This window comes from Styela clava, chromosome 8, assembly GCF_964204865.1.
Source record: "Styela clava chromosome 8, kaStyClav1.hap1.2, whole genome shotgun sequence".
NCBI classification, from domain to species: Eukaryota; Metazoa; Chordata; class Ascidiacea; order Stolidobranchia; family Styelidae; genus Styela; species Styela clava.
This window is the reverse complement of record NC_135257.1, coordinates 906,964-923,424: the sequence shown is the minus strand read 5'-3', so window position 1 is coordinate 923,424 and position 16,461 is coordinate 906,964. Positions and strand designations below refer to the sequence as shown.

Sequence of the window (16,461 nt, the reverse complement as noted above, 5' to 3'; positions counted from 1 at the left end):
TTAGGTTGATTGAATGAACAAAAATAACATCAAAGGGTAAAAGGTATGGCAAGTAGGGTTCCTTTTGTAATGACTTCACAATTAACTTGGGGAGTAGCGTTCAGTGCGCTTCCTCCGAGGCGTCAGCTGACGCATTTCGACCGTGAAAGTGGAACCGCGGAAGAATGTGATTCACGAGTTCTATTACTATAAAGCAATGACGTAAGTCTACTCACCAGTAATGCTGCAACCACATGCAACACATCCGTTTGAAGATGCTTCCCTATAATGATTTGGAAGACACAATTCACAGTGCACACCCGCTGTGTTTTCGTGGCACTCCACACATCTTCCTCCGTGTCCACTGTTTCGATAAAGATCGGGGTCAAACACGCATTTATCGGAAAGTCCATTGCAGTCGCATTCTGAAATCAACACATATATTTTGTGAATTATGAGTTTATGGCATCCCTTTATCAAAATAATTCTGTAGGAGATTAGACCACAAGTTGTCAAAATTGAATTCTGACCTCTCGGCGGTCATTTAACCTCGACGAATAGTTCAGATTTTATTTGAGCGCCATCACGAAATTGAACCATTGGAAAAAATATTATTGTGTTACCTTCTAGTGAACATGGTTTGGCAAATTAGAGCAGCGTATGAAATGCATTATAAAGTACTGTTCAATCTAACAAAATTGGGATGTACGTCCCATTTGAACATATATATATGAGGCGCAATAACGCACCTATGCGGGTGAACATATTACGAATTCAATTTGAGGTAATTTATATGTAGACTGACAACAGTTATAACCTATAGGTTGAATGATACGAGAGAGAAAGTATAGCATTTCGGTGTCGGTTTACATGGCTATAAGGGAAACCGATGATATCATTAGCCAGTCCGAAACGACCGGTTTATGTTGCACTTCAAGTCGATAATTAGCCGGGAAGAAATAAACGATAATTTGGTTTCTTGGTCATGGCGACTAGGTAAATGCAAGACATAGCGAACATTGCACAGTTTACTATGGTATTTTGTATGTTCGAGGTGAGTGCAATTCTTACTTTGGCATTCATGCGCACTTCCGTCTCCACCTCGTCTCCATGGTACATCGTTATAAAGTGGTTCACACAGTTGACAATCATCTCCCATGGTGTTATGTTCACAAACACAAACTATCGTTCCTGTATCGCTCACTATACATTCAGAAGCATGTCCGTTGCATTTGCATCTAGAAGAGAAGTGTTGTTGAATGAAATGCATTTGTCTACGCTTCTGCGCAACACATTCCAAAAATAATTTACCATTAACATGGGCCGCGTTATACATTGGGTAAAACACCTGTTCGCTTTATTTTATATTTAGTATGTCACTACTCATATGAGGCATCAAACATTTCTCTTTTGGTTAGTGTGGTAATACTGTGATAAATGTTGCCGACAATTCGATTCTTATGTTATTTCAGAAAACACATTAGGGTTTTGGGAGAAAATACCAACAATACCACACGTTTCATGGAATATTAGACAACTTAAATATTCATAAATGACATGTAATGTCAGTAACATCAAAAATCAACATCTCCTATATCTTTATATCATATGTAGATTACAGTTATCCGGATAAACTCATCCGAAACTTAGTCTATGGTTTTCATACATTAATATAACGTGCATGATACAAAAGACCTCTATTGTATATAAATTTGTCTCAGATGTAAATGCTACAAATCGAGGCCACATTACGAGAAAACGATTTGGCGTTAAATAGCTGGGGGCGCAAAATCAGAATTATTGGAAAGAACAAAAGCACCGGATAATGTAACTGTTATCACGATTTGAATCTATCATACATCGAAGGGCGAGGCAAATTTTATTCGGCACGCCTTCGAGTGTATGACGGCCTACATCGCCCCTATGATCAACCAAGTAATATACTTCTCACTGTTATAGTCCTGTAACCTCTGCATCAATACCGTAAGTTTTTTAAATGCGGCTTATTACCCATAGTGTGACATATTGTGGAGATTATTTTTTTCCGAATTTCATGAATATTGTTAATAATGTCAATACTGTAATGTTATACGCTTGCTTGATTTTGTATTGCTGCATTGTACTAGAAGTTCCGATACCAACAAAAACTAAATTTTATTACTCGAAGGCGGTGCATTTTGGCATGACTGAATTAATTCGGGATTTACGGCACTATAGATACATATATTAGTAATTACCTTCCGCCCACAGCAAAATCTGAGATAGCATAATAGTATGACTTCAATACTTTTGAATCACTGAACACCTCATCTCCAAATGTGTTGATTCGGTTCAGAGAGATACGTATAGCGACAGCTGTTACCCATTCCTGTAAGGTAAATTGGAAATGTCAGACCAAGTTGGAAAGGTAAATTGAAATGTATTTGAAACAAATGACCATCAACGTATGTGATCTGACATGAAAGGTTGCGAAAATTATCACTCCCTATAATTTTACATTTTGTATCGTTTTGCATACTTTTACATTTCCCGACAAACCATTGGTAGACAAAACATTCACCACATGAAATAAATCCATTAAATGATTCTCAACAGTTAGATACGATATCAATTCGAGCAAGTAAAACGTTCAGATAACGAACAAAGCACAATAACATTTGGACCGAACATTTTTCCAGGTTAAACCTAAACGGGAGGCTTGGTTTTAGCGTTGGGCGCCGCGACAACTATGTGGGTGGTTTACTGGCCGGGTCACATATTTCAAGTGGGAAGAATTTCAACGCACATTTCTTAGAATATCGCATACAATGGATGAAATCTGTCAAAAACAATTCCCCTGACCTCCCGATGACGATAATTATATCAAACGTCAAAATTTCCCAGGGAATATAACAAGATTGAAATAATATTTTAGCTTAAACTGAAGAAGGTATAACATATACATTTTTGAGAAGCAAATGTTGAAATGTTAAATGTATGGGTAGCTAATGCGGTATTTGATAAATCGGCGAACAATCCGTTATGGCTGACTGCTCACCTGCAAAACGATGCTGTTGTCAAAGTTATATGCACTAGGTCGTCCTTCCAATGTACTGAAGGCGACATTACCACCGGTCAATGGAGAAATATCACTGTAATCTTCCGTGCAGAGGGCCTTCTTTTCGTCATCTACCGTGATCACGTCCTGGTGAGAATTGAAAATAAAATAGAATTAAATAAACAGACTCAAGTAACCCTTGTAATAAGTCACAACTAGGTCGATTCGATTTCAAAGTCGCGATGTGAAAGGTTAAACCGCTAATGTAAACGAAGTCTGGTTGTAGAATGACTCAAATCTAACAATTTCAAACGAGTTTGTCTAAGCATAAATGGCGATATCGTGACAGAAGTTGGCTATATGTAAACTCGTCAAGAGTAGATAGAGTATAATTAAATGAGTATTTGAATGGAATTGTGAGATTACAAAATATATCGAGTTACCGTTATTTTTCAGCAATTGTCGTTCATCGTTTAATTGGGAGTAAACACACGAAAACAAAAGTTTGTTCAGGACAAAAAAAGTCTGGGGTAATTAATTTTAGGTGAATGTGTAAAGCAAATTTGCGATGGGTGGCGGTTTCTTACAATTGATAGACATGCTTAAAATACACCGACGCTGAGATCACGGTAAAAGTCACGCGCTTGTATCTCTCTCTCTTCAATATTCGCGAGATCGACACGCGAGACTCATACATAATTCATGAGTTGTAAATGAGCACATACCGGTAGTGCTACCATGAATCATCGTCGGGACTGTCCCTACAATTTCATGGAAAATACCTCATTTTTTATTTACTTTGTGCCCAAATAATAAAAACCTGCCACAATCCAAGTTTACGGAAAAATTACAGACTCTCAGCACTCAAAAAATGAGTGCAATAAATTTTCTAACGTTGTATCAATTCCAATCGTCTTTCTGTCTCCCGCGATAACTGTTTATGTGAGATTATTGAAATGGCCAAGCAATGAAAATAGTCCGATGATATTAACATGCTCCAATTTAACATAAACAATATAATACCTTGTTGTCTAATCCGTACGTGCTGTAACAAGTCCCCGAGTAAAATTGGTATGGCACCCAATCACATTCAGAACAAGTCTTTTTGTATATTGTGAAACTTTCTGGTCGTGATGAATGGAACTTCAACCGCACGTATGTAATATCGAATGCTTTACCTGCAACAGAAAAAGTTTTGTCATGTCTACTGCTGAAAATATCGTTGCGACTCAACTAGAAGTATTGTGAACTGGTAATTGCCATTGTGAATTGGTAATTGCCAATCTCAAAAGCCGCTCTAACTGTCATTTCAACGGCTGGGACGTAATAAAGGTTAAAACTGTAGATGTAAAGTGAAAGTGACAATGTCAGTGCTTGAAGTCATCTATCAAAATCGGTTTCCGCAGTCCGAAAAAATCTTTGCTTATCAACAAAAATATCTCAGGCTTACAAAAGCGAGGAATGCCGGAGGAATGTAAACATTCTGAGTCAATATATCAAGCTATCAACTGGCTCTAATGCGTTAAATATTGCATTCAAACAAAAACGAAGTGAACATCAAATATTATATGTTCAACGGTGGCTTCTGTAGATTATCACTAAATCTAGAAATGCACAACCTTTGGAATATGATTTTTGATTGGTGTTAAATGTTTACTAACAAGCTTGGAACGTCAAACCAATGATTACGGTATGCTTTGAGTCTGTCTCTGGGCAGTAACTTTGTACCAAACAGTGGCGAAGCGGAAATGATGAGATTAAGTTAATCGTGTTTTGTTTGTAAAATAAACCAAGATCATACGAAGGAACGCGACCTTTGACTGTACAAGGCCGATATCGAGAATGAAGGTAACACGGTCCTGAATCAAATACATGGCCAAAAGTATCTTGACAAAGTGACTGAGTCATAAAGATATTCGACTTAGATCGTAAGATGGAAATGACTGTTGATATCCCAGTCTATGTAAATACAAGATAAAAATAGTCAGGTCGCCCACGTAAACATGAAATACAATAAGAATATTTTCGGTCATAATTCCTGTTAGAAATTCCCGCATATTTTTGTAAATTAAATTTACGTAAGAGCCCTTTGTTCAATAATCAAATCTGTCATTTAAATGTCCATGAAAGTGTAAAAAGTAAGGCAAACAATATTTTATACCACAAAATTTTACAGCTGTCCAATACCAACAAATATTTCATAGCGACAGAGTTTGCTAATGGGTTCCTCGCCGCACTTTGGTCGATCGCGCTCTTTTCAATATCTAACATGTCGGTATGGCTTTTGTGGTCGAATGTTTACTTTTTGCGTGAGCTGGGCTGGCAACATAAGGTTTGCTTTGGGAGGGCCCATTGTTTCACGACGTAGGCGACATCTGAGTAAAAACTATATAGCGAGATCAAAAGCAGTCGTATATGGGCCACAAAAGTGTGAGTACAAATCTTATTCATCCATATATGATGTACGCCAAAAATCCTGGGATATTGTACAGGAATTCAATGGTTCGCTGGACCTGTATTTAACTGAACGGATTAAAGCAATATCGAATTGGTGGCTTTGTGATTATTTAAGTTGACCTCGTTTCTTCTCGTATGTCTTAAAACAGTAAAATAGGGCGAGTATCTCACGTGTAAATTCACAGGTGTAAGAAAGTAATGTCTTCAATGTCATTCACCGCTAAGCTCAAGCTTGAAGAGTCGGGAGTGAGAAAGTGAGAAAGCAATGATGCGTAGCGAGGAAATCATTAGAAATTTAACCAATTCTGAATAAATTGCGATGAAGGTAACTGCACATCAAAATGCGAAATTCAAAAAATGTAAGACAATAAGAAGCGTCATAAATACAATATAACCAGCAAACTTTTCATTAACATAACTCAATAACACTGGGAAATGACAGATAACCCAACAATCGCAATCTATGCAAATTATGGTTAATTTATTGTAATCTATTCCAATAAACCGAGAAATGCATTTGCTACTTTTGGTCAGGTCGCATATCAATTAAAAATTTCTAGTAAGTAAAAGTGGTATACCTGAACAAAAATGAGGAAATTGTGGGTTTTTAAAGAAACAACCAACGCGACTTCAGGTGTGGGAAAAGTGAGACGCGCCCCACTCTTCTCTCTCAGACAGCGCGCGCCCAACTAGAGGCGCACAGGAAATGAATAGTCTAGGTTCGGAAAGCTGAGAAGTTGTTCGACTTTGCCTCGTTTCAGCGGAATATACGTCGGTCATTCGCCGTAAATTTGCCGGGTAAGCTCATATGCTACGCTCACAATATATAAATATATTTGCAACGAGTAAAAAAACAACACTGCGAATGTAAACAAATTACTATCCAAATGGTTATTCGGATTATAACTGTAACCGCAACAACGACGACATTAAAATCATATATTATGGCATGATGAAGCAGAACGAAATGTAAATGAAACCCTAAAAGCGTAGCACTGACTACACGAAGATATTCACTAAAAGAGTTGAAAAATATTCAACCATTACAAAATAATATAACACAATATCTTCTAATGTGCGGTATGATTTGGTGAATGAATCGAAAAAAAAAATACGGACGAAAATTGAAGCATCAATGTGCAAGGAGCTTCATACGCCTCAACAATTTGGCGTCATGCTCCAACAGCTTCCGCAGACAATATGCTAAATATGCAAACATCGTAATCTAACGACGAATGGGCGACTGCAAAAATTACTGAAAATGTCATTGAAGGCTTGTAGAATCTCAAAAATGAAGAATATGAGTCGAGTATATACATTTTGCTCACATGTAGGAATAGAGAAAATGAACATTTTTTGTTTTTAAAATAGAACGTCTGAATGGAATTAAAATTAGTCAGCAATTTAAGGCATATATCTAAGGTCGCGAGTAGTATTCAAATTTCGATCATTTTATACACTCCCGGCATTGAAAACATTATTATTATGATTTTTAATTAAAGCATTATTTTTGCAAAGTTTTTAACTATTATCTGATGCTGTATAAAGCACACGAACAATATAGCGTGCTTGGCATAAGTTTGCGAAGTCATAAAAGGAAAAGGTCATTTGTATTTGCGGTAGACGAAATATAATGCTGTTCAATGAAGTATTAAAAAGATATATATTTGGAAATCTGGTCTAAATCATTGAAATCATGCCATGGTCGAATATCAGTCGGGTCAGAAGGCCCCTACCAAAATTAGTAAATATCTTGGTATTTAGCTTGACCGATGCATTAAATGCATGCAATATTTTAAGTCATTATATATAGGCTCGGATGTCTTCCGGAATTTGGAATAATTGGTAAATTCATGAAGCCCCATGTATCGATAAACAATATTTTAGAATGATGAATTCAGAGACAAACCTATACATAAGCTATGTGTACTCTTAGTTGAATACCATAAAAGTTGAATATCGCGGCATTCGCGTCGATATACTACTGTAGCCTACTTGCGTCACACTTGGTTAAAATAGGCTTACGGTGAGTACAGACGACAAACGCGTGTATGAAGAGGTCTTGCGTAAGAAGTCGTGTGGAAATACATTTTAATCTCGCATTGCATTACGTCCCGTGTGGTTTGATATCGCAGTTATTAACAATATATAATATTGCGGGTAAGATTCCAAGCATGCCAAAATAATCAAAAAAATAATCTAAACATCCGCGACGACGATCCGGCCACCATGGGAATAAAATTGAGGACGTCCTACTTCAAATTTCCTTTTTATAACACGACAGGGGATCACACACCAAAGGATTAGACACAAAAACGACTTGTAGTCGAAAATTTTCAATTAAGATCAAAAACGATCCAAGGATGAATATGAGACAAACGTTATAATTTACATGATATAGCACAAACAATACTATATGCCTAAAGAAGTCCAAATAGGTCGACTTCAAACGACTTTTTTTCCCAAATATCTAACGTAGTATAAAAGACGAAATTGAGCTTGGTATGCGAAAGAAAGTCTCCAGTTTTGAGGATTGTGGATTTGCTTTTTCATTGACTGGATGCCCCGGGCATTGTTGGTAATACGTATACCACACTGCAACCACATTGGTTGAAATCCTGCAAGATGCACAATTGCGAATGATTGTGGCAACAAATTTTAATAAAGGAAACCCGGCGGCACGCTGTCTCAAATTAACTTTATAATTGTATCCTACAGAGAAATATAATATAGTTTTCGGCAGATATGCGAATTGTAAATCCCAATATGGGAGTAGCTGTGTACTAGTTATTGCATTTACGTGATTGAGTCAAGGTTTCCCAGCGGCTGACTTAATCACAGGTGGTTCACGGATGATCAAAAAATATATTCACATAACTAGAATTATAGACAGTCCAGGTTCAAAATACTTAACGCAGCTCAAATATCTCCAGATGAACGCAAACCGCGCCCGGTCAATGTGCTAATAATTTACCCAATAAGAAAATATGATCAATATGAGTTCGTTTATATATGAAGAGAAATAGCCTGATATACAAACGTACCAAATTTATATTGCTCACATCCCCCTAGTTCCTAGTACATTAATCCCATCCCATTTAATTATGACATTGAAAAAGTAAGCATAACATCCTAACCACTAATGTATGACCTGCGTAACCATGTAAATTACAGAGAGAATGCTGGGGAAGGTTGTGGTCTAGACAAATTCCTGGTTCAAATTTCTAATACCTTAACCCATTCCACACGTCTTAGATAGATCAAACATGTACCGCGTACAATTTGTAATCAAACTACAGATTAATACACTGATTTGAATGTATCACGGGAGGCGTATTATTTTACTAAAAATGGAGCATTTTGGCAGGTAATTGTCGACTTGGTATATTTTAAAAGTTGGCAATATAATGCGAACAGAAGCATAACTGATTATAATGGGTCCCAAATGCCGGGGTGTGTAACCGCGAACCACGCAAATAAATTACCCAACACAGCCTTATGTTACACAAAGTTCACCAGGCGAAATTTCAAATGACCTTACTATATATTTCTGACTGAAGAAGATTGCTTGCATGTAACACGCACGGGAACCAAACTCATTGAACAAAAACGTGAAATTACCTCTGAATTCCAAAAAAATCGGAACAAAAGTATGATTTTGATTTTGCCTATTCATTTACAAGTTACACTATTTTTGCACGCGACATTTTCGAAATTTTTCTTAAACTACTCTGCAAATAGTGCAAAATGCCGATAAAGTTTAGGTGTCAAATCGTCTAAAAATGAAATCACAGTCACAATTACTTCCTTATCATCCCCATAACAACTTCCTAATTACGTCACCATAACGTCACTGGGCGATAAAATTGTGACATTTGCAGGCAAAACAATATGCAAAACGGGAACGGCGCAAAATGTTATCCATGAGTAGGGACGGCGGAATCGAGTCCGGATTCGATTACAGAATCGATTCCGATGCACTGGAATCGATTCTCGAGGTTAAAACTTGGATTGCAATTTGCAAACAATATAATGTGTAACGTTTTGTGACAATTCCTCCACATATAATGTATTAACTGCTTTAATGCTATGTTGAGTTTATACGACGAATATATATATTATTCGCTAGAAGGCTTTTACGTTTATTCATTTCTAAAATCTCTGTGGGTTCTCAAATATTCTTTTTTGTTCGATTTTGTCTCCTGTGGCAGATTGGATACCCATACTACTTAGTTTTGGCCTCCTTGTCCGTCCATATGTCAGAACACCGCTCTCTCATGTCATAAGGTATTGCTTAGGTGGGTATGTTTTCTCGGTAAGATATGTTTAGGAATCGAGATTCGGAACCGAGAATCGGAATCGAAAATTTAGGAATCGGATAAAAATCGAATACTTTTAAGTAATCATACTTAGCATCCTTATCCATGAGCACAAACACCGGCTGGGACGCAGAGTGGCATACGTAAATACACGAAAGCAAATAACGGAAATGTTGTTCGAAATGTATCAAGGATTAGCGCATCTAATCCCTTAAAGTGCTAGTTAAAATATGATCCTGTCAAGAATTATAGTTTACTTTCGTGTATGTAAATATCTCATGGGCTAAATGTAGTCCTTGTCAAATTTATTCACCGTCAGGGGATTTGAGTTAGTGGTGCGATTGATTCATGTCTCTCGTGCTAAACAGGTAAGTATTCTCAACAAGGCACGAACGGAAGATTTTAACATGGGCGATCGGCGTGCAAACGGCATTGTTTGGCCAAACCGGAAGCATTTATCCAAAAATAGTTCACGGGAACAAGAGGTAATAGGGGACGTTTGGCAAGTCGCGCTTTCTAGCTGTGAAATATATTTTAATTCAAGATAGATTTTTACAGCGATCAATGAAATCGAGTGTCAATTTTTAAGCCCGAAATGGAACAACTATTACAAGCACCTCAGATGTACAGATGTGATCTGTTGAGATGCGTATTCTAAATATGCGATTATATTGGTTTATTCCGTTCATACATACAAGATCGACAATTTTTTCTGCAAGTTATCGCAAAACATAGTTATAATGCAGAGTGGCCCATTTCATATCTGAACATATGGATAATAATTAAATAACCGTTAGCTAGCACACCTTTGAGGCTTCCTGTATGTACTTGTATCATGTATGTATGAATACTGCTATGACAAGGTAAAGATAGCTAAAGAAAGTATGAAAATATTGTTCTGAATAAGAGGCCATTGTCTTTCCGCAATTTGTCATTTGAGACAATAGCTTTCCTGATATGGTTCGACAACTGAATGATTCAAAGTCTAGTTATTTCCGTTTCGGATGTATATAGAAAAGATTTTCCGATTGAAAATAAGAATGATTATTCTTTTGTGACTAGACATGAAATAGTTGATACGATCGGGGAATGTACTAAATGAAATCAGGATAAACTAAGCATAGTAATTATGCATTAATGTTTTATTATACATCGTAACCAAATATACATTTTGTTGGTGATAGTGGGTATACAAACATGTACATACTAGTTGGATAAACATCAGAAAGTATGTACTAACCAGATTCTCGGTTTAACATATATAAAATAAATCATAAACATTGCAACCTTAATTATATAAAATCGTTCATCACAATTACCACCCAGTCAAAAATACACTACTTCTTGTTTAGGAAACCGCACTTGGCTAATCATCGACTAAACAGTAGTTATTATGGACAATAATTCTAGTACTAGAGCAGACAACAGACAAACGTGCACCTGCAATAGTAATTACTAAATTACCAAGGGGATTTGAGAAAAGTTAAAAACTGATAATTAGGAGCGGTGGTCGCTTTGTTGTCATTTTGAATAGTCTTATTGTCCTTGCTGGTATATTTAAGTGACCCGGCGGAAAGCCAACAAAAGCATTTGACAACGGAAGCAGGTTTCAATTTGAAGAGCCGATATAATGTAAAATTCACAATGCAACAGTGAAATGGGAAGCATACGTATTTTTGCCAATCAAAACTTATGGCCAAGACAACTAAGGAGTGATGTGAAGGTCATTATAAAAGCCACAAACACGACGGCATACAATAAAACTGATTAAGCCAAATAACAAAATTGTGTGTAATTTTTAAAGATCAAAATTCCAAAAAGTTCTAATTGAGAAGTGCAGTATAATCGCCTATTATGACAAGAATGTCACACTATAACGCAACCGGCGCTTCCAAAATAGAAAATATGGCAACAATGGAACGGAATATTGCCAAATTTTTCCAAATTACTATCTTCGTGGCCGAAAGCGGTCTATTCAGTTTTGCGCAATGTTTTACCATAAACTATACACAATAATCTTTCATTTATAGCTATATATACCGGACATACCCTTCGGGGCATTAAGGCGTAAGATACGTTGCACAATCTCATATACCGTAGATTATATTTAATTCCATTGTCAAAAATTGAATGCCATACTTTCGTAACACTAATATCTTCATAGTCATGATGTATTTACCAATTACGACAATCTGTAGATTGAGTACTATAGTCTAAAAAATATTATGATCGCTAAAGACGGAGAATACTTGGAATGCACTGTAAATAGATAAATATATATTTGGAGTATTATAATTAGTATAAATCCGTCAAAGGATTACCGTAAAGAAGTATTGCTTACAGACTTGTATGAGGCTTTAGTGTGAAAAAGTGGCCTTGGCGACTTGAAAGCTGTCAGTGTGCTCTACAAAATGTGTGAAATATTCATATCGTCGAATTACGCGTATAATATCAACTTGGAAGTCAAGAACAAAAACGTAAGGAAACCAAACTTCACGTCAATGTCGTACTAACGTTTTATTGAGCTGATCTGCGCCAATCCACGCCCACATAACCAGTAAATATGAATTGTTATACACGGACCATAAAGAAGCATATTACTGGTTCAAGTGGTTAATGAATTCTAGATTTGATAAATAAATCTCAGATTAAGATTATATAGTTATTAATATTACGTAGACTGCCAACGTCACAGTTATTTATTTTGTTCTTACACATTATTCACCAACGAATCTTGGATATTAAGGACATTAATGTCCGATGCATATTTGTCGAAGCAATATTAAATGTGCAAAGATAACCGACTTGATAGTGAAAAAAGTCCACACCTCTAAAGATAACGATTAACTAAATAAGCAATTGAAATGAAAATGATACCTTCCGATTTATAATGGCACATCACTTCTCGAAATAATTTACGAAAAAAAAATAAATGCCTCAAATATTTTTTGAGTATAAACGAAATTATTTTCACCAGTTTTGTAGATATCTATTTACAAGCTCTCCATAATGAGAAAACCTTTAATCGAATTTCGACATTCTCAAAAGAATACGCTTTTTATAGGGGAGGAAGAATAAACTTGCTCTTATATATTATTCAACTACATAACTGGGTATCGTTTATCTATTGCTTGGGATCAGAAAAATAATTTCACTCAGACACGGTCATTCGTTAACAAACTGAGGTTACAGATTGTTGAAAGAAAAAATAATTGACAATGATTATAGTGAGGTCTGCTGATCTTCCCGAAATTATTGGAAATGTCTAGAAGCGTTTCCTGTATTGTGGAGAATATATTTTGGCCATATTTCTTAGTTGAATATAAACAGCCGTGTCATATCGTGGGACGTGTTTACCTAATTGAAAACGGCAGCATATTTAATTTGAATATTAAAATAAAAGGGTCGTTAATTTATTAGGAAAGCTTTTCAAGTAATCCACATATTTTGTTTAATTGATGTCATTTATATATATTAAACGTTATCAATTTCAATTATCGTTCATCCAGCTTTAGCTTGATGTGGATATGTAATAAGAACATTAACGCAAGGACGTTAATTGAATAGGAGTAATTTAATCGTTGTCTATAAGACTATAAACTAATTATTCGATGCCACAAGATAACAGATCTTACATCATATGCCAATACTATTAATGTAAAATTGAATACCAGCCGATGGTAAACTATTAACAGAGTTTCCTAATAAGTCAAAGTTTACAAAAATTTGAAAATTATATTGATAGTCGGAGAGCGAGACGGTTTTGTTGTAATCAAAGCTTTTCTGAACAGACGTCTTAGAACATCAGTTGATTTTGGCTTCGCCGTAAAAATTGTGTCAATTTAATTATAGCGTCGGGGTGCTATTTACGGTCAGTGAATCGAGCGGAGAATGGCTGCGATGGACAAAAACCTAGCTCCGTGTTTCCGTCAAACAAGGAAACACTCGACCTATTGGTTTCCTCGGCAAGGTTTTCGATTCATTGACATCTCGAGAGTCGAGAAACACTTTGTTTCAAAATAAACTTAGAAGGAAATTAGATATCCCACCCCGGACCAAAATTAGGCTTTCTCACACCAACTGACCGGTATGCATAGTGGAGACGACAACATTTTTTGAAAACGTGTCATTTTCCTGATGGATGGCAAAATGATGCTTCTGAACCATTCTGTGGTTACAAATGACATGACCATCGAATAGAGCGGCAAATGATTATTGATCAATCAAATAGTCAACAAATAACAATTAAGTATCTAACTGTAACTGCTAATTATTCTTCACTAATCCGTTAGCCAACAAACAAGACGAGAATTACGTCTAAACTGAGAAATGAGATTTGATGAACGATAATTAGTCTAACCGCCTATCCTGCTAAGCTTGGGATAGACACTCAATCCCGTCTGTGAAGTTTCCGTTAGGTAAACACAGGGGTTATCACACCTTTGCGTTGACTATTGTTTTACCACCAAGCGCTAAAATACCTAACTAGGTCACAGAGAAGACTAAACATTCTAAATATTTAATTTAGACAATCAGGAATTTCGTGTCAATACGCAAAGAGTTACTACTGCAATAGCACATTAACAATGCAAATACATGCTACTGGCACAGTGGCTCGTTTTCAAGCTTAGATTCTAATTGTAAAAAAAATTCAGTCGGCACAAATTGTTCATATTCATTTCAATTTAACTTTTAAAATGACGAAAGTTGACGGAACTGTAGCATTTTGAGTCTAGATCACAAAATCACCCCTGTCCTTGTAAAACATTTACATTTACATGAACAAAGTAATAATACACCAAACAAAGACTTACCTAATTCAAGTGTTAAGTTAACTTTTGCAGGATGTTGGACGTCGAAGAGCATAGTCTGTGATTGCCACCACGTTGGTCTCCTCTCGTCATTAATATCAGTTAAAAGAAATGCATCGTGGCGCTGACTTGAATCTCTTTCGTAGCAATAATGACACGACTTATTTACGCCAGTTACGCCAGTTTGTAGGCAATATTGTTCTTTTTTTCCCCCTTGTCCACAAGTGTTCGTTGCCTCAACTACTTTGCCAAAAGCGGCATTTACAAAGGGTGGTATACAGACTTGGGGATCACCCGTTTTGGGATTATAACATTCGCTCATACAATTCACTAGAGCAGACCCCAGAATGCCGAAACAAGCTACTACTATGTGAATCCTGAGGCGTACCATTTTTACCGCCTTGAAACACTCCCAACTAGATGGTACCTCCTCTTATCGGCAAGTAAATGGTCGATCAAGTTCTAGTCCTGTCGATCTTATTACCAATTCATTAACTTGAAAGAAAGTACCCACACAATTAGGGCGAGACAACTTTCCCCTGTGAATGGTAACTGAAAACAAAAAGTAGCATGTTACGTTATTTGGTGTGACTGGCGCACTTTATTCAAATTACTGAATTATGCCAGCCATGCCAAGTTAGATACTTCTGTACTTGGTTAGTGTGTAATATACCAAATTCGTTCGCCATCGATATGATGAAGATCCGTAGCATTATTTTGTGGCTTCCGATTTGCACACTTCATTTACGTTTATTTGAACAATGGGGAATTTAATAGTTATCTCATGTTATCATATGCAACTTTCTTAGAATCGTGCCGTGATATACCAAACCACTCACATCAGACTGCTGAGAATTGTCCGTTGAAAATGTAATACAACAATCATTTCAGCATTTGGGCAAACTCCAAATTTAAATAAGGTTGCATACTTCAATCTATCCATATGGGATTTTCTGTCTCTTTAAAGTACATTTACAGAACATAATGACACTTCAGATAACGTTTACATCAAAAACTATTCGTATGCTTCAAGTGTAATTAAAATCGTAATAATCTTGTTCTCAAAATACCAATTGGCTACTCTAAAAATTACAAACTTTTCTATATCTTGTGCTAGAAACTCTCACTACCGTATTATGTTGAACAAAACTATCTTATTAGATCAGTTTCCTTTTGCCTAAACCGATGACATTAGTCTGAAATACCATGTAATTACGACAAAAACCAAGGAGTGTCGAGATACCGAGGCGAACACCGGTCGCCAGCTCAACTGATCGGCCAGACTGTTCGTAGATCTTGAGCAATTTCCTGATTTCATTATTCGTCGCCATTTTTTCGCGTATCTTTCCGTTTCTTTATTATTCGCCGCGAGACGCCGCCTCTCTCGTTTAGGAAACAAAGATAGGAATGAGAGAATGAGAGAATAAATTTCCTCAACCGGGGCAGAAGGAAACCAAGACAATTTTATACGTTTTTATGCCATAAAGTGGCCTTAAATATATGTCCGTCCAAACCACAAGTACAAATAAATATGTCAACCTGTAGAATTTAAACAAGGAAATGGAATGGCATGGCATAGAACGAAATTCGCCAGGATGTCAGGGGGCGTACTTATTGGCACCTTAAATCTCGTCAGCTGTGGGGCCAAAACATTCTTTCAGCGACGAAGACAAAGTTTTGAATCGATTCTAAAAATATAGGATCTGGGAGAAACGATACGCGGAAATAATAATGAACGCAACATAAAGAATCATCTGAACTAAAATTTATCGATTCTGTTATCACACTTCAGACACTTCAATTTATGACGATCAGATAAGCCAAGTGCACGGACGGAATGATTCAATATATAGGGTGC

At 36.4% G+C, this 16,461-nt stretch overlaps 1 protein-coding gene across 1 annotated transcript in view; it reads right to left on the bottom strand.

The window, feature by feature from the left end:
- The window catches only part of LOC120346186 (laminin subunit gamma-1-like), a 28,913-nt gene extending 13,749 nt beyond the window's left edge, over positions 1-15,164 (bottom strand). Inside the window, exons 1-6 of the mRNA XM_039415861.2 lie at positions 14,607-15,164; positions 4,040-4,194; positions 3,017-3,163; positions 2,217-2,347; positions 1,051-1,217; positions 216-404 (exon numbers count right to left, since the gene is read on the bottom strand). Coding sequence (XP_039271795.2) covers positions 216-404; positions 1,051-1,217; positions 2,217-2,347; positions 3,017-3,163; positions 4,040-4,194; positions 14,607-14,994 — 1,177 coding nt within the window. The 5' untranslated portion in view covers positions 14,995-15,164. The remainder of the gene's footprint in view (positions 1-215; positions 405-1,050; positions 1,218-2,216; positions 2,348-3,016; positions 3,164-4,039; positions 4,195-14,606) is intronic.
- Positions 15,165-16,461: the final 1,297 nt, after the last annotated feature.